The sequence below is a fragment of the Lissotriton helveticus genome, chromosome 7 (genome assembly GCF_964261635.1).
Source record: "Lissotriton helveticus chromosome 7, aLisHel1.1, whole genome shotgun sequence".
In the NCBI taxonomy this organism is placed as follows: Eukaryota; Metazoa; Chordata; class Amphibia; order Caudata; family Salamandridae; genus Lissotriton; species Lissotriton helveticus.
The window spans coordinates 165,755,638-165,774,595 of NC_136068.1; the positions used below are offsets into that span (position 1 = coordinate 165,755,638).

Genomic DNA, 18,958 nt, shown 5'->3' on the forward strand with positions numbered 1-18,958 from the left:
TCGCTGTCCCTCCTTGCAGAAGTGAGAGCCAGTAGGAGGGCCACCTTCCAGGTGAGAAACTTGAGCTCTGCTTTGTGAATTGGTTCAAGCAGCTGCCTCATTAGCTGTGCAAGGACTAAGTTACGCTTCCATTCTGTAAGAGGCACACGCACCAAGGGAAAGGCGCAGAAGGGGCCCCTCATGAATGGGTTATAAGACAGGAGGCACAGAGAGAAGGAAATTGAGGCGACATCATATAATGGGAAATCGCAGCCAGGTGAACCTTCACTGAAGAGAAAGAGACTTGACTTCGCTAAAGAGAGGACATATGGCAAAATCTGTTCAGGAGGCACTGAAGCGGTGAAGGTTGTTTCGTGGGCACCTGAATCAGAATAGCTTCCATTTAAGGCAGTATGTCTCGTTAGTGCTATCCGCTCGGGATTTGCCAATAACTTCCCTGCACTCCTGCAAGATATCAAAGTCTCTATTAACTCATGAGCCTTGTGTGCAAATGAAGAGATTGCAGGTCTTGATGATTCACTTTGCCCCTTTCACTCATCAGCAGAGATGTGGATGGCTGTAGGCAAATAGGCCTCGACTCAGACAGCAAGAGTAGCTCTGAGAACTGCCTGAGCCATCGTGGCGCTATCAGGATCAGATGACAGACTTCCGTCTTCATCTTGGTCAATATCCTGGGAATTAACGGGATTGGAGGGAAAAGTATAAGCATATATCCCAGACCATTGCATTAAAAGGGCATTCTCCCTTGATCCTGGTAGAGGGAATCTCCTGGCATAATACTGGCATTTGGCATTGTCCGTTGTTGCTGTATTTCCCCACCTTCAAAACACCTTGCCGAGTTGGGATGCTTCAGCTCTCACTCGTGACAACTGGCCTGCGTTCTGCTTAACCTGTCTGCCAGAGTATTGTGCAGACCTCAGACATGCTAGGCCTTTAGTGAGATCCCATGTTGCGTCGTCCAGTCCCATAGCTCATGCACTTCCTGAGATAGCGTAATGAATTTGGTTCCCCTTTGTTCGTTGACGTAATACATGCTAGTCGTTTAGTCCATACGAACCAGCACAGAGGAGCAGACTATCCTCGGTAAGAAAGTCTGAAGAGATAGGAAGATGGCTTTGAACTTTAGCCTGTTGATGTGCTGAAGTTTCTGCACAGAGGACCATTTGTCCTGAAACTAACTCTTGCAGGTGACCTCCCCAGCTGTCTAATGAGGCGTACGTTGGAGTATGAAGTCTGGGATAGTCTGGAGGAAAGTAAGTCCTTTTACAAGATTTGGTGCCTGAAACTACTATCCCAGTGCCTCTACCATTAGTGTTGTGATCTGTATTACTTCCTTGAAGGATCCCAAAGCCTGTTGCCATTGTTTTTGTAGCTCCTTTTGAAGAGGCCGCATTCTCAGCCTGGCTAGTGGCATCAGATCTATTGCGGAAGAACACATCCCCAAGGGGGATTTGTACATTCGCACAGAAACTGACCTTTTTCTTGATATGCTCTTCGCAAGTCTTTGCAAATGTATCTGTCTTTCGTGAGATAGGCAGGCTTTGCAATGGATGGCATCTATGGATGCTCCCAGGAAGGATATGACTTGACTTGGATGGAACGAAGATTTCTCTTTGTTTACAGTGAGTCCCAAAGTCCTGAAAATGTGAAGGCAGGTGCTTGTAGCTTGACAGGCCTTCTGTACTGTTGGTGCATTGAGAAGCCAGTCCTCGAGATATGGGAATACATGGTGCTTTTGAGATCGCAGGGCTACTACTACGGGCGCCAAGCACTTGGATAAGATCCTTGGCGCCGATTTGAGACCAAACGGAAGTACTTTGTATTGGTAGTGGGTACCAGCCACCATGAATCTTAAGAATTTCCGATGTTTCGGATGGATTGGGATATGAAAATATGAGTCTTCCATGTCTAGCGAGGTCATGAAGTCTCCTTTGTTTAAGCGGCCGAGGATATCGGAAAGCGCTCCCATTCTGAACATCTGTTTCTTGAGAAACTTGAGATTCGTCAGGTCCAGTATCGTTTCTCATTCTCCTGATTTGATTTCTAATAGGAAAGAATGAGAATAAAAACCTTTTCCTTTTTGCGACATCAGGACTTCCGCTATTGCTCCTTTGGAAAGCATGACCAAAGTCTCTTTGCGTAATAAGTGAAGACGCAGGTGGGGACAGGGAGTAGTCGGCGGGCACTGAATGAATTCTAGAGTGCAACTGCTGGAGACAAGGTCTAGCATCCAGAGATCCGTTGTTATTTCACGCCACTGGTGGACACAGCTGGAAATCTTCGCACACAGAGGTTGGGAGTGGAGGGAAGCTGGTACCCTGGCGTGGTCATTGCTTCCTGCTTGAGTCACAACCTTGTTGAGGCATTCATTTGTGGCCTCCCTGGCAAGAGAAACCAGCTGTAGATGACTGACGGTAAGATGGAGGACTGAAAGATTGTCGGTATTGTGACAGGTATGGCTGATACTGTTGAGCCCTCTGATAACGTCCCTTGTAAGGGGCAAATCCTCGTCCCCTAACACATCTGAAGGGCCCCTTTCTGTATTTCAATGTGCCCAATGACTTTTTCGGGGTCCAGGTCATTCTTAATCGCGAGCAATGGTTCAATGTGCTTTCCCAACAGGGACTCATCATTGAAAGCCAAATCCAAAACTTTTGTCTGCACTTCAGGTCTAAAGTTGGTTGCTTTCAGCCTTCCTTGCTGTCTGAGCACAGCAGCTCCCGCCAGTTGTCTAAAACCGGTATTGGCTACATCTAGGGCACAGTCAATGGTTGCCAAAGCTGCACGCTCCCCATCCACTAGTATCTTTCGTGCCTCTTGTCTCTTGTATTCAGGTATAAGGTCTATTAAACCTGCCATGCCTGACCACATTTGGCGGTCGTAGCAGCTGATAATGACCAACTCATTTGCTGTCCTAATTGTCACTGCTGCCATAGAAGAGAAACGTTTCCCTAAAATGTCCATCCTATGCCCTTCCTTATCCAGAGGAGTGGTAATCGGGGTAGCAGGATTTTTAGAAAGTCTTTGCGGCGCTTGAGAAATGACAGTCTCTGACTTCTTCTCAATACGGGGTAGAACCGGTGGTATGGATGCTGCTGTCTTCATTATTTTGGTGTCTTCCTGCCGTATGTAATCTATAATTGGTATGGAGCGTACCAATTTCCTCATGTCTTCCTTGAAGTCATTTAAAAAGCATTCGGTCAGTTTGACCGTAATAGGCAGATGAAACCAGTTGGCTGCCCTCTGCATTAAATTATAAAAAACTCCAATAGCCTCTGGAGGAGAATCTGATAGGAGATGCGGAGGACGGGATGGAGTTGGAATAACATACTCGTCCCAAGGATCAGGAGCAGAGATTGGATCAGGCAGCTCACCTTCCTCTCTATCCTCGTCCGAAGAGGAGGCATCCGGTTCTCCAGGGTCGATTGACCCGGGGTCAGGAACTTTCACAGATGTGCTTGGCAGTTGAGCGGCTGGCGTACCTGGAGGATCTATTTGAGGTACCGGCCTGTCTGGCTGATAATGTTGCGGCGGGAACCGCTGCCGTTAATCCGCCAACATAGCCTGTAGATCCTATATCAGTGATGGTGGCAGATGGGCCATGTCACTGGGGCGCAGCTCTGGCTGAAAACCGTATGAATGGTAACGGTGACACAGAGCCATATACCCCTGCTGGTAGTATTGCGACTCGTCATGGTAGTACCCAAATTCATCCTCATCATCCTGATACTTTACGTGAAGCTCAGATGGGCTGTGAGCCACATCATAAAGACCATCATTGTCATCCTTATCTTTTACATAGCCCTCCAGCAGATGCCCTTCAGCAGATGCGACTGGAGTAAGTGCGAAACCGTACTAAATTCTTGCATGGCTGGCCGTAGAAAAGTCTTGGTCACTCTGGTAACTTGAGTAATCCTCGTCGACAGTGGCGTTGACGGTGCAGACACACCAGGAAAAGAAAATTCCATCATCACTGGTACCATCATCGACACTGTAGTCGTCAAAGGAAGAGCAGTCGTCGTTAACGGGGCACTCGTCGATAGTCGTCAAGAACTTCGCCGATGGTAACTTAGTCGACAAGGGAGCGTCGACTGTCTTCGACGACGATGGAGCCCTCGTCATAGAGACAAAGACTCTAGTAGACGGTATTGGAGCCTGGATTGCCGTCACTGTTGCTGTCAACCACGGCGTCATTGATGCAACACTGAATGTCGATGAGTGAGGGAGTGTCGCCTATAATGGTTTTTTGAGAGATTTCTCCCCCCCCACAGGATCTGAAGAGGAGGTTATAGGACGATCTCTTTCCTTCCTGGAAGGCGTAGAAGGTACAGATAATGCCGGCTTAGAGGAGTGTTTAGCTCCGTTCTCTTTTTTAAAAGCCTTGGAGTCCTGGGAAGGTTTATGATGTTTCCTACCTTCACCTGAGGAACTGTCCTTAGATCTGGCCCTCTTCTGGTATGTGGGGGCTGTCTCAGCTTCCTCATCCGAAGAAGAAGACTGGTGTTTACTGTTCTGAAGCCACAATAACAACCTTCCATCTCGGTCTATGAGTGTTTTAGTTGAAAAGGTGCAGCAGATTTTGCATTCTCTCAACTCATGCCTTGGCTAAAGGCAGTAAATACACTCCGTATGTGGATCATCCATATGGACTCTTATTGCCACAGGTCTTACATGGGAGCATAAGGCCTTTTTTGTCTGACATGAGGCCAAGATTTGAGAAAGTTGAAGAAAAACAGAGTAGTACTCCCTTCCACACAACGTGCAGTGAATATTTGAGAGAACCTGCCTCTACTGAGAGTGTTATAGAGGGTGCTGGCAGCTGATTGGCTGGGTTCAAACATTTGATCCTTTTTTTTTTTTTAAAAGGACAATGGTGGGCTACTATTTACATGGCTTAAGGTCGTTATAGACTATGAAGCTTTTAAGGGCACTGCTTGAATATTTTACCACGGGACACCTATCTCGACAACAGGGAATGATTCAGGCCTGCGAGTCTATGAAAGATACCCCAATACTGGATAATCTCCGAATCCAGTCTGCCTTGTGGGATACTCTAGGGGTGAGGAACCTGCGTTTAGAAATAACTATTAGAATCTAAATTCAAAGTGCCTTGGGAAAACAACTCTTGCAATTTCTTTTCCATATGCACATTTCACCTGTCAAAATGAGTGGGGGAAATGAGGAAAAACCTGCTGGAATCTGAGAAAGCAATTCCTGTGGTTCTCACTTTCAGAGCAAAAAAAAAAAGGAATGAATGCTGAGGTAATCCTGCACCCAGAAAGTATCACATTCCATAGTATTGGTAATTCCAGAGTGTGATACGGTGTTCTTTTAACAGTTGGTGATGAGGGCAATAGTGTACAGAACAAAGTTAGATGAACATCTCAGACGTACCCCTCCTTTGTTCTTAACTTGACAGCACCACCTCTTATACTACCATTTACAAAGACAGCAATCCCCATAACTGACTTGAGACTAAAGATTGCGAGTACATGAATACCTTTGTTGTTTGATTTAGACATCATGATCTCTAGAATAAATGAAAATTTTACAGCAACTAAATCCAATTCTCAGAAAAAAGTAAAAAGACTGATGGATCGAAATGGTTCATACAGCTTAACAATGCGTATATCCCCATATGTTGGGTACTACAGATCGACTTCAATTTCTTTACAATTGCATAACACATTATATTATTGAAATAAACAAAACGGCTTACTTTAAGAGTCTTTCTTGTATATCTTCCCAAGAGTCCTTCCGTTTTTCATCAATATACATTCGAAAGAGTATTCTTAGGCAACAAGCAAGGCTGCTAGTTTCTTGTTTTAAAAGATTTGGTTTTGACTTGCCTTTAAAGCCTGTAAATTCAAGGTTGAGAAAGATATACATTAATAGCAGCTAATGAATGAAGGTCACCTGCAAGTCTGCTGTGTCAAGAGAATTATAACAGAAATGTTATGACCCTTATAAGTTATTACATTTTTCAACCAAGAAAGGCACCTGCTGTAAAATGTCCAAAATTAGGAACCAGCTTCTTGGTTTCCCCCAATTACTTAAAAAACCAGCAAGAGTGCTTCCAGCGCTCATAAGAAGCATAAAAAAGGAGACTCAATGGACCTGCCTATGTATTCTTAATGCAATCTACCTGGTTAGCGTTCAGCAAGATAAGCTCTATCACAGTCACAAACTAGAGGGCCATGGGCTTCTTGCAAAGGTGAGAAGATACTGCTCCTCATAAGCAAAGTAACAATACAGTGATTGTTGGGTGAAGGATAGGCATGGGTAGAGAACAGGAATGATTGGGAGAATAAGGTGTGAAGGGTTGGAGGAGGGGAGTCAGAAGGTATTACACACCCGGAAATAAGGAAAACAAATTGATTCAAGTTCATCTGAGCATACTGATACTATACAGCATCTGGACCACCTAGTCGAAATTTAGAATTTGCCCTGGAGGCTTTCTGGAAAGATGTCTACAAATGCATCACATATGAATCACTGGTTGTGCTGTAAATTATCTTGGCATGCACTCTAAGTTGCTGGTCCTTGTTTGATCATCATGCATGCCATCAGTAGATGGTTCTTTTCCTCATTTCCATACGGTTATGATGTCTTTAGTGGATCAAAAGGAACACATTACTTACATTCGGTAACACTATGTTTGGTGGATACTTAGGCTTTCCTGTTTTCAGTTTCTATTTTGGGTAAATTCTGGAGGGGTTTTTTCAGTGTTTTCAAGTGATTTCAATACCTTAAAAAAACAGTTATTATCAGTGGTTACACATTTTCGCGCCACTAAAAACAACGGAAAAGTTGTTTTTTCAGGTGTTTATGGAATGTTTTGCTTTTAATATTGCTTGCTTTCTGCTCTGATAGCACATGGTACATAGACAGTGTGCATATAGTGTATATGAGGTCCAAATAGATTTTTGCAAATTAAACTTATTGTAGTACACCATACAATACGTCTTCAGTGAGTCTTTGGTCATGTGCGCTCGCTCTTTCTTTCCCATGTAAACTTCTATGAAAAGGCCCTCTCAACATTGGCACTTGGGACAGGCAAAGCCAAAACAACCATTACACAATTTGTTAACTCTGGCCACTGACACAGCTTTCCATTCCAATACTGCTTGGACTGAGTAGCATCAGCTAAGGGACACAGTTGGGATGACTCTTTCTTTGATGCCACACAAAGCACAAAATTATAAATATTTGCGTTTTAGTTCCTGTGCATAAGAAAACAGTGCACAAGGATGGACTAAAAAGTCAATAGCATCCCTCATTAACTCTGAAGATTGTAAAAATGCTTTCAGCATACCATCTAACAAGTGGCAAGGATCTCTTACAGGGAATCACTTCAGCTCAGGTATCAATTTTGGCAGGTCATCACACAACTTTTTCAGAAATTTAGCTGAACCACTTTAAATACAATCAATATCACTCCAATCTTTGTTGAATTTGGAAAGAACCTTTTTTGCAGAGCATTCCAAGTGACACTGCGTTCCATGTTTTCCAAAAGTCTGGTGTCATGTTTCATCACTATCCCAGATGCTTGGTGATAGCGCTCTTTTTACATATACTAGTCACTATACCTTGCATTGAATGTTCAAAGCCTGATACGTTGGCAATTCACCTGCCATCAATACTGAGCCACTAGACACTGGGGGCTGATGTATTAATGGTTTTTACCCATTCTCTGTGGGTAAATGTGAAGACACATATTAGTAAAGATTCTTATGAAACCAGCCATTATACCTATCAGTGAAAGAATCAAACGCAGCCAATATATCAAATATGATTTTGATATTTCCTGATTCTCTACAGTTTATAAAATAATTAAACAAGACCTAAAACATGCTTCTAAGCCCTGCATCTTTAGACCAAAGATCACAAAACTGTAAAAAGCAAAAGGAATGAAGTAACACTAGTTTAGTGGCATCCCTAAACAACAAAACTCATGCAGAATACAGTTAGCCCAGTCTTTCTTACTGTTAGCTTGTATAACAAAGTTACATTGAATTAGCCCCTTCAGGAAGAAACAAAAATGACTATTTTGCTCTCTTTTCCATTTCTTTGAATGGCATTTAGTTTGTGGTTGTGCAGGTGTTTTTTCAGTGTTTATATATTTTCACTGGTGAGAGCTATTTCCCTTTTGGTGGGGTTTTATCAGTTATTATAGGTTTAAACCTAAAACCCCACAGCCTATGGATACTCTATCTCACCATAGATTTCCCATCTTAGAATATTCCTCAAGCACCAGACAGTATCTAGAAACTTTTTCCAACAACGGAAAACTGGAAACATTTTCTAGCAAGGCTTCTGTACGTCTCTAGGTGGTTCAGTGAAGCTCAGCACTGGCTCTGGATTGCTCCAAAAGTAACAGAGCAGAGCCGCATATAAGCGCTACCCCTGCATGCAGACGTCTGGTCTTGCTCATCTCTTCCTGTGTTCTCAGACACAGCGTGAACATCTGTTGGTAATGGTGTGTGGATTACTAACTTGGGTCCCTCTAATATATTATTATATTAAAAAGAGGCCACTGACAAGAACAGGGAGGTAGAAGGCAGTGAAGAATCAGTGGTTAGTATTCAACAAAAAGAGTGTTACTGAAGTTATGTAATTTGTTCTTCTGATAGATACTTCTAGCTGCAGATCCTCATCTTTGAATACATATCAAACTAGTACGTCCACAGTGGAGGGTCTGTGGCGTGGGCTCAGACTAAAACGTCTTGTATGTCCGAAAGGGAAAAATGCCCTTTGGGCAAGACCTGGCTGCCAAAGCAGTAGTGCTTTAGGAACGTGTGCACTGACGCAGAGGTTGAAGCATGGAAGATGTAAATAACGGGCATTCTGCATGGCAACATAGTGGAGGCAGCCATGGCCCTGGTGAAATGGGCTCTCAGACCTTCTGGAGGCTGCTTCTTGGCCAGCTATTAGCAGATTTTGAAGCGGTGGACAATTCACCTTGCCAGGAACCTTTTCTGAACAGTCTTCCCCTTCTTTGCTCCACAGAACCCCACAAAAACCTAATCATCCACAAGGTGTTCCTTGGTATGATCACTGTAAAACCTCAAAGCTCTTTCGAGGTCCAAATGATGGAGCTCCTCTCCTCTTTTGAAAGACAAGGGGTGCCAAAGAATGCCGGTAGGATAGATTGCCCACTGTGGAAAAAAGCCACAACGTTGAGCTAGAAGGTCGCCCGAGTTCTCAACATCAATTTATCTGGACAAAATGCACTGTAGGGTGATTGCACAGACAGTGCTACAAGCTCTCTCATGTGAAAAGCAGAAGTAGTCGCAATGAGAAAGATAGTCTTCAAAGTCAAGAGACAGCAAACTGCTATTAATCAGCTCAAAGGAGGTGCACATGAGAAATGGTAAGACCAAATTACGGTCCCACTCTGGCATCACAAACAGTTTGAGAAGAAACATGTGTCTAACACAGTATACACGTCATCACAACAGGTGCTCTAAACAAGGAAGGTCGGTCCGGAAAATGTAGGAAGGCACAACAAATAACCTTTTATAGTGTCCACAGCAACGCCTTCATGGGCCAAAGACAAAACAAACAAAAAGAACATCCAACAGCTTGGTTTATAATGGATACATTTTGTGGATACACCACACCAGGCCACAAATCTGACTCGGCCCAAGTATGATTGGACTCTGTGGAAAGGCATCTGGTGGCAAAGCTGGCCTCCGCCATTTCAAGCGACAGATCAAGAGCAAGCAACTGCCCCTGCTCAATCCGATGAATGGAGGTGTAGATTGTGCAGTTCAGGTGAAGGCCCCTCCTATGCTGCTGAGACAAACATTCCTATGGAAGTGGGAACCTGGTAGAAGGATAGATGCTCATGCTTATAAGTTTTGGTTATCACACCCGCCTTGCCTAATCTGAAGACACTAGGGTGTCTTGGGCCCTTTCGTTTCTGATCATTTTCACATATCATTGAAGGAGAGGAAGGCATACAGGAGTCCCCTGTTTCATTCCAGCTGGAATGCGTCTCCTAGTGAACTTTCCTTCAAACTCCAATGCGCAAAACCTTTCGCACTGCGCATTCGATGGTGGGGGGGAAAAGATCTAGCCAGGATTCTCCCCACTGTCTGAAGATGCCCTGTGTAATCTTGGGATGAAAAGGCTGTGCATGATCTGCCAGACATCGCATGCCTAGCTCTTTCACTCTGGCATTCAAGGTGGTTCAGGATCATGGACATGCCCTGATTCTCCAACCAACTCTAGAGACGCAGAGCCTCCGAAAACAGGACCCAACACCCCACTCTGCACTGCCTGTTGCAATACCACATGGAAGTGATGTTATCTGTGAGAACCTGCACCAGCCTCCCCTTAATGGATGGGAGGAAGGCCTTCAGCGCCAGCCAAATGGCTTGCAACTCCAACAGACTAATATAGAGCGAGGCCTCTGTCAGAGACCAGAGTCCTCCGATTTCCACCTCCCACAGATGACCTTCCAACTTTGTAATGACATCTTTCACCACCGTCAGTCCTGGGTGAGGAAGGTAAGGGTGCCTGCCACTGGACCAATCGCGTTTCAGCAGCCAAAACTGCAGATCATGAGCCGTTTCTTCTGAAATATGCATGGCATTCAATAAATTTCTTTGTGGATGAGACCACTGTAACTAAGTTATATTCATAGGAAGCATACACCACCTTGCGTAGTTTAGCAGGAAAACGCAGGAGGTGAGAAGGTCAAGCAGCCTCAGAGCACTCACCAAAATCCGACGCAGTTTGAAACATCAGGATCATAGCCCAAATGTCCTAAACTTGATACGGCGCAGGAAGGGTCTTTAACTGCACTGTATCCAGTATAGCTCCAATGAACGGCAGTCTCTGCGAAGGAGTCCAGGAGTCCAGTGCAACTTCAGCTCATTGAATGCGAGCCCTAACAGTGTCAAATAGTTCGCAGTTGTCTGGAGATGGGCCATTACTGATGAGCCAGCCTTCAAAAGCCAGTCAATGAGGCAAGGGACAACTGGTAGCCTGTTCTCCGGAGCTGGGCAGTGTTCACCGCATCACTTTTGTGAAGATCAGAAGGGTGCTAGGAAACTGAAAAGGCTCCTGGTGACCTCGAACCGCAAGTAAGGGCTGTGGGATTGCAGGACCGGTATATAACATCCAAGGAAACTATACTGTCCGCCAATTTCAACTAGCTTAGATCTGAATTAGCATGAGCATTTTTAATTTGTCCTTCTGCAGGAAGGCATTCAAAGGTATAGTATAGGCAGAAGGTGATTGTCCTTTTTTGGCAAAAATAACTGGAGTAGCAGTCCGCTCCTCTTTCAGAGTTTGGAAGAGAACATTTATTTACCAAATGCCTCAATCCTCTTGGGCTGTCTTTACAGAACAGTCTTGGGCAATGAATTCCACTTCAACATGCTGGTTGAAAGCTGGACCCACCAGCTCTCTGGGGTAGGGTGTTTAGTGAGAAAATCAGGATCCCCAGGCGTCGGTCCGTGATGTCTGGCCACCTGGCAATTCACCGATGGGCAAAAACAGGGCTTTGACCAAGAGCTATAAAGTTATCAGCGAGGACTTTTTAAAGGGGAACAAGGACTAAGAAGTTTAGTCTTGATTGCAGTTGGAGGACCTGAGCTGCCTGTTGGACCCCTACTGCAATGATGTACTCTTTTCAGCTGCTGGTCCAAGTTGCAAGGTCAACCCTGTATCAAGGGAGGTATGAAGCCCACCTGCCTCTTGCAAGTATGTAACATCTTTCATTGTCTTAAGTGGTTGGGGGAGGGGCATCACCCTCCCCAGCATCATCACCCTCTCTGGTGTTGTACTTTGTTCAGAATCATAGCCAAAAAGATAACGGAGTCTCTGCTGGAACATGGCCCTGATGCAACATCAGACTGTATAACAATCGGTTGAACTTTAGTAATTTTGTAGTGCAATATTGGTAGAGACTGGGCTCAGCTCAGTAACAGACACTGAAATCAGCACCTGATCCTCTTCCAGAGCTGGTGGAGTCTGCAGTGGTGTTGACAAGGAACAGCCTGGCACAGGTCCAGAAGCTAGAGTAGACTTATGTAGAGAATAGAGCTGCTGGTGTTAACTCGGCTGGAGACCCTGGAGTTCCTTGGGGCCCGAAGTCACGCCAAAGGAAGCCAGAAGTGCACCGAAAATGTGCCACGTGTCCTCTCTGAAGGCCTCATTCTGCTGCAGGATCGCTGATGGTCCAGGGAGCTCACTGCACACTGGGATCAGTTGTGGAATCAGTACTACAAATGGAGACCTATAGAGAAACCGACTGACATTGTGACGCCCTTGCACCCCTTCACTGGATACAGAAACAGTGGAATGTAGTCAAGTCCGGCTTTGATTTTTTATGCTTCCTCCTGGACTTTGACTTACTCAAGGAATCTGACTGCAAGATTAACCTCTCACAGGTATAGGAGCGAGTAAAATTCCACATCTGCAACCTGGGGCAGGAGCAGGACTTGCACGAGGGTTTTCATTATTTCCTATGTTCAGCCATGTACAGCCTTGCTTCTTCTGGATCGCCTTCAGGTACATATAGGCACTATTATCACACAACTTTGAGTTGTGTTGAAACTCCAAATACCAGAGATACACCTTGTTTGAGTTTGTGCCCAACATCCCTTTCCTACAGTCAATGCATGGTTTGAAACCTGAAGTTTAAGAAGGGGAGATTGTTCCGCATCACGCTGGATTTTGTTTTTTTTAAGGAGTTGTGGCCAATGAATTTAGGAGCGGATCTTTGGGAATGTTTCAAAAGGTATGGAAAGAAAGGAACAGATGTCAGCACACAAAGGAGGCGCTTATATGAAGCTCCTCTCCATCACTTCCGGGGTGGTACAGAGCCAGCTCAGAGTCCAATGGCACCATCTAACGACAGTCAGGAGCATTGCTGGAAAGTGTCTGAATCTAGCCTGGCAACTGGGGAGTATTCTAATATGTGGAATCTGCAATTAGAAGTATCAATTAGAAGAGCTATTTAAATTAAGTTGTGGTATGGCTTTTTTTAGTGTTGGGTGAATAACTGCCTCTAACCTCAGACCTTTAGCAAGGAGAGTACAGTTTCCCCCCAAAAAGTGGTTGGCCTTTACACAATCCCAGCACCTTACCTCCCAAATAGATAACCACTCATGGTGGAGGCTTGCCTGATGCCATATTTACAGATTATCATCCACATTGTTCTTTTACAAATTGGTGTTTATCCCTTGTACAGAAGAAAACAATGAATAAGTGATTCCGTGATGGACCTGCAACAAGGGCATTGTGGAGATGGGAGCTGTGCTCATACTGTAAGAATCCTATTAACTGGTAGGCTGCTGCAGTTTCTCAGCAAGAAGTGTCTTTTGTGGCTAGCAGTTGTTCGTAAATCGATGCTTGTTTCTTCCGATACTCATCTTTTACCAGTCTTATGCTCAAATCTTCCTAATGGAGCTGTAAGGCGGTGTTACAGTCAAATCTTTATAGCGCAAAGTGCTTCCTGCTTTAGTCTAAAGAATTTGATTCAAATTGGCATAATCAGCTTTCTACACAGTTGTGTTGCACAGTAGAGGATTCCCCTCACCGCGCCCCCTGCATCTACAATGTTCTGCTTTGTGATAGAATTTGAATTGGTTTTCCCCAGATATTTAATGGTTTTTGTTTTTTTATTGGCTGCCCCCATGAAGAAATAGTTTGGTTAGAAGCCTTTCTGGTTTTGGGCCCTAACCATCACCCTTGACTTTGATGGATTTATTGTCAGCTTGTTTTTCACAGTATTTGTCTACGGATGTAAACTTCACTTAGATGGCATTTCGAGCCAGTCACATTGAATTAGCATAATAGAATAGTGTAATTTTTTTAATTCGAGTTGTGGTACATCTGGTGAAGCCGCTAGTAATGTTGTGTACATATCGCTTTTATACAGATTAAAGGGAGGCAACTTGGCATTACTCTTTCACTCCTCAGTTGGTCAGCCAAAATGTATTGGTTCCCGTGCCAATTCTCACTTGTGCCTCCGAGTTGGAAAAAAGTTTAATTATGACCCTCAATAGTGGCTGGTTGATTAGGAAGTTGGTCAGCTTTCCATAGAGGTGGTTCTGGTTGATCCAGTTCAAGGACTGGGAGGATTCAAGAATGCTGTGATTATGGGCAATTGTTTCAAGAGTGATAATTTACTTACAGGTGGCATAGTTTAGCGCCTTAACCATGGCGACAATTCCGCCGTGGTGCGGGCGTTCTAAAGGGTGGGCGGGGCTGCGACGGACAACAGTCTTTCGCAGCACCAAAGAGGGAGTGCACCCATCGGCCGTAGGCTGACGGGAGCACGGAAGGGTTAAAGATTTAGTAGAGAGTAGACAGGTATTTTATCCCAGAATCTGAATGAGACAGTACATAAGGCTCGATAACCATTAGGTGCAGTCAGTTACTTACTTAGACAATCTGTTTAATTATAGGTAAGTTGAATAGTAGACTTAAAAATAAACTACACACCAAACAAGAAGATTCCAACACCTCTGGGCTCAAGATGCAACTCTAAATGTCTTCACAGCTACAGCCAATGTAATTATGTCGAAGATAATTTGGATCATCTTTGTAACGTTAGGAAGCACTCAGGTTTCATAATAGTTTTTTGTCATGGCACTAGGTTTTACTTGGACGTATCTGTCACTGATACCCAAAGATGCTCTTGAAAAAATGTCGGCACTCAGAGAATAGCCTAACCTATAGCCTATATAACTGTTATCTTAAATTTCATTACAAGACCGGAGGCTACCATTATACATTATTCCTTTAATGCCACTCCACGCAGCACTTCAAAGTATTATACATCACAAAGAAAACATTCCAGAACAGAACAGTCCGCACATATGAGAAGTCCATGCAGTGAGTATTCTGCCTCATTTAAATGCTGCTCCTCGCAGATAAGTAACCTCCTTTTGCTTTTATTAAGGTGGACTGTTTTTTCTTTAGATGTGTTTCTGTTACAGCATGAGTGAATAGGCAATCCCTTTTAAGGTCTTGCCTACGCAGCGCGCATGCGCTGTATTAGGAGACCTTTAGCCGTTGTTCTGCTCTTTTTCAAAGCACACACTCGTGCTTGTGGCGGCATCCACCTTGCAGAAGCAAGCAGGAGCGCGCCACAAGTATGTGCTTAAAAAAAGAGCAGACTGCGTGCGCACGCACCACTCGCGGGCTCACCCCCTGCTCCACCTCTCTCTCACAACAATTAACATTCGCGGCCACGCTTGTGGTTTAGCACTTGATTTTTCTATTTATTCCTTTCTGTTTACACTATGTTACTTATTTCTCTTTCGCCACTTCCTTCATAGTGCATGCCACCCACAGCCAACAACCCTCTTTTCTGTTATTTCATAACAATGCTACTTGTGAGCATTTTGTCGGCACACCTGCAGATGAAAGGAGGCGTATAAACAAGTGATTCCCTACCCACTGAGCCTGGAACTGGGAGACGTCACAGCTCTCAATGAAGCTTCTCCAGTCCTCTGGGCACTAAATAACAAACATGGCAACTCTTTGACACTGTAACAGGAACCAAGGTTCTTTTGGTCCACTTTGATACGGCTGCTCCGACGCAACCGGTGCTCCTCGAAAACATGGCCGCACTTCCACTCCAGCAAGGAAACCTTGACGTCTGAAAGCTGCCTGAAACTGGGTACATCTCATTGACATAGAAGTAGGACCAGCAGATGACTTCATGTCCTCTATCACGTCGCCGTTTTCAGGTGTATTAGGCCATTTTGTCCAGTAGACGTAAACCAAGACTACAACTCCTGAAATGCGATCGTTTTTTTTAATAGAAAGTCAGGGAAGGGGTGTCTAACCTCTTACAAGGGCCACACTGGCGTTTCTATAGTTTGCAAGCGCCTTATTAGCATCATTTGCCATTTGACCAGCTTCGCGCTGCTTGTTCCGGTAACTATCAGGCGCAGCATGGCTGCTCTCCAGAGCTGCCTGGCATGTCGATTTTCCCAGCACTGAATTCGTCGCTTTGAGTATTCCTGTCTTTAATCATATAACAAGGGCCATCTGCAGCCCACCCTGATGCCCCGCCCTCGGTTTCCTCACACCGTAGATCTCTGAGGACCAGAGCTCTACTGAGAAAAGGGGAGCAAAACGCAGTGCGCGTTCACCTGAGCCAGCGCGTTGAGGCTGATTTCCCAGAACACTAGAGTGAGGCAAGTATTCATTCATAACAGGTTCCAACTATAGTCACTGTTGAAGAGGTCCGGATACAGAGGCCTCAGAAGATTTCACGCCATCGCCAACGACTCAATGCTTCTGTTCTGGATTTTCCCTTAACAAATCATTGTTTTCAACTTTGTTAGTACACCTGGAGCGACTAACGTGACCCAGGACTACAATTCCCAGAATGCATTAGATTGAAAAAAGAAAACTCTGGGCTGGAACACCACAGCGTTGGTAACTGACAACTTCCTCGGGCTCCAGGGTCAGAAGCAAAGCCGTTGATACGTCGCTTTTGTTTTTCAGCAAGCATTCTGACACTTGCATGCCCATTTTGTAAGAAAAAGTGAAACTACACATCCAAGTAAGCTACTTGCTGTTTGCAGAAAAAATACAGTGTGCCCCTCCACCCTTCTGTCCCACTCCTTGTTGCTTGCCCCAAGCCCTCCCTTTCCGTGTTGTGTTGCTTGCCTCCTCCCACCCCTCTGCCCCATCTATATTGTTGCCCCCTGCGTCGTTGCATGCCCCCCCACCCTTCACTGTGTTGTTGCTTACCTCGTCCCAACCCCCTCCGTCTTGTTCCCTTCCACTCCACTCTTTGGCAGTGTTGTCGCTTACCCCCACCCACCCATCTCCACGTTTCATCTTGCGTCCTTCCATTCCTCTGTGTTATTATGTCCCCGTCCCTCCCTCCTTCCCCTCGCCCTTCTTTTGCTTGCCCCCTCAACCGCGATCAACCCCTTTCTTGCTCCCTCCAGTCTCTTCCCATTGCTTTCCCCCTGCACTGCTGGGCAACATGGCTAAAAACCTTAACAAAACAAACGGCTTGCATGGGTTAGACATATTGGCTTTGCCAATGCTTGTTGCTTTCTGATTCCTATACTCCTGGTTTCATAATTCACTATAAATTACTGAGTGGGGGGCGACCTGTCTGTTTACCCCCTAGTACTCCTTTTGTCTATTTCATAATTCACTAAACAAGACTACAAGTCCTAAAATGGAATTGGCTGGAATATCTAGACACACAAGCACCTGGGAAACATAGCTGGCCTTATGTTGTAGGAAAATGTCTGGTGCGTGCAGCTGTGTAAGGAGCCCATGTTCCATGACAGATTATAGCACCCTTGCTACGCCACTGTGTGTACGCTTACACCAGGCCCTGATTTTGAAGAGTGCCTCAGGTCTGCCCCAAAAGCAGGGATCGGCCCCATTTTAAATTATGCAAAACGGATAACCATGTATAATAGATGGGATTCTGCTACCCCTATATAACAAGCATTGGCATAGCCAATAGGTCTCGCCTTTGGGACCTTTAAGTGTTTGGTTATGCAGCACAATATCCTTGGTGCAACAACATCAACTGTTGCATGGCTAAACACTTATAAGGTCCCAAAGGCAAGACCTATTGGCTATCCCAATGCTTGTTATATTCAGAAGTGCTGTGTATCTTTTCAACTTTGTTTTGTTCACGCTGTTTCAAATTTATGGAAACACCCTGTCTATAATTTGCTTTTCTGGTTTCAGCGTTAATTAGGCAAGAGCTGTTTATCATCAGAGGTGCTGCCTACCTTTCTCGCAGTGGTGTGGCTCTCCGTCCGCTAGTGTTCCGGCACCTCAGTGCTTGAAGTCACAGGCTGCACGGACCGACTGCCACGATCCCTACTTGGTGGCTGAACGGTGGCCACCTACGAAATAACAGTGGCACCCAACCCACCTGCCTCAGGACACCAGAGCAGCACAGGGCTTGAGCTGTCTTGTCACGGCAGTTAAAGGAATTCATACAGCAACGTCCCCTGGCATGCTACGCAACACCAATTTGCTATAGGCCTCAATTAATACGTTCATATAGGCCCTAGGTTGCTGGTAGGGGAGACTGTAACAGGTCAAATGGGGAGACTGTAACAGGTCAAATTGGCAGTTCCCACAATATCCATCAGCTGTGCAGTTGGTCCTTGGCTTGTCAGAACGGTTTGAAGGGTTCCTGATGAGGTTTGGACATTTCAAGAGCCTCTACTTTATATTTACTTGTGAGAGTGGCTATATCTACTTGATCCTTGAACTTATACACATTTATTTATCAGTCTGCCTGGAAGATTCTCAGACTGTTCCCTAGAGTTTCTGAATATACTTTTACATTTTTCTATAATTATATAGAATTTGACATCATATCTGATCAGGAGGGAGAGCTCCTTGAGACCCCACAGGGGATACTAAACAAGGATATGATTAAAAGGGTAATCCAGAGTCAAATGTGCTCTTGTTTGAGAGACCCTTGATCATGTCATGGCTTTAAGAGATATTCAAAGTGAAGAGGAACATGAGTCCTCCTCAGCTGAACGTTCTCCTCTAATAGGTAAAGGAGGTAAAAGGAGGCAAAAGAGCAGGCATATTCAAAAAGTGGCAACGCCTTCTAAAAAGATGTGAGGTCCAAGTTTGGGACAAGTTTGAGTTTGGGAGGTCTAAGCACCTCTTAGAGGCTAGGTGTCCTAAGCAACATAAAAAACAAGGATGTCCAAAGCGACAAAGCGTTCTCAGGTGCCCCAAATGGCATTCAGGTCTCATGTGTTGGGGAGGAAGAAACTCTTAACAAAGCCCCCTTGATGAGTATGTCCTATACCTTGATCAAGGAGATCTTGATGGGGGCGACCTTTTTATGGAGTCAGATTCCCCCTCTACCTCCAAAGCTACAATTAAAGACTTATTAGGGGGGGGAATGTTCTCCTCAGATGATATCAGGCACCCACGTAGTGCTGAGAGGTGACTGCAAGACCACATAGCTAAA

At 44.9% G+C, this 18,958-nt stretch overlaps 1 protein-coding gene across 1 annotated transcript in view; it reads right to left on the bottom strand.

Annotated features, from left to right (window-relative positions):
- The window catches only part of ARFGEF2 (ARF guanine nucleotide exchange factor 2), a 509,782-nt gene that overhangs the window by 22,598 nt on the left and 468,226 nt on the right, over nucleotides 1–18,958 (bottom strand). The window contains exon 37 of the mRNA XM_078651859.1: nucleotides 5,720–5,858. Within this exon, the coding sequence (XP_078507985.1) occupies nucleotides 5,720–5,858 (139 nt within the window). The remainder of the gene's footprint in view (nucleotides 1–5,719; nucleotides 5,859–18,958) is intronic.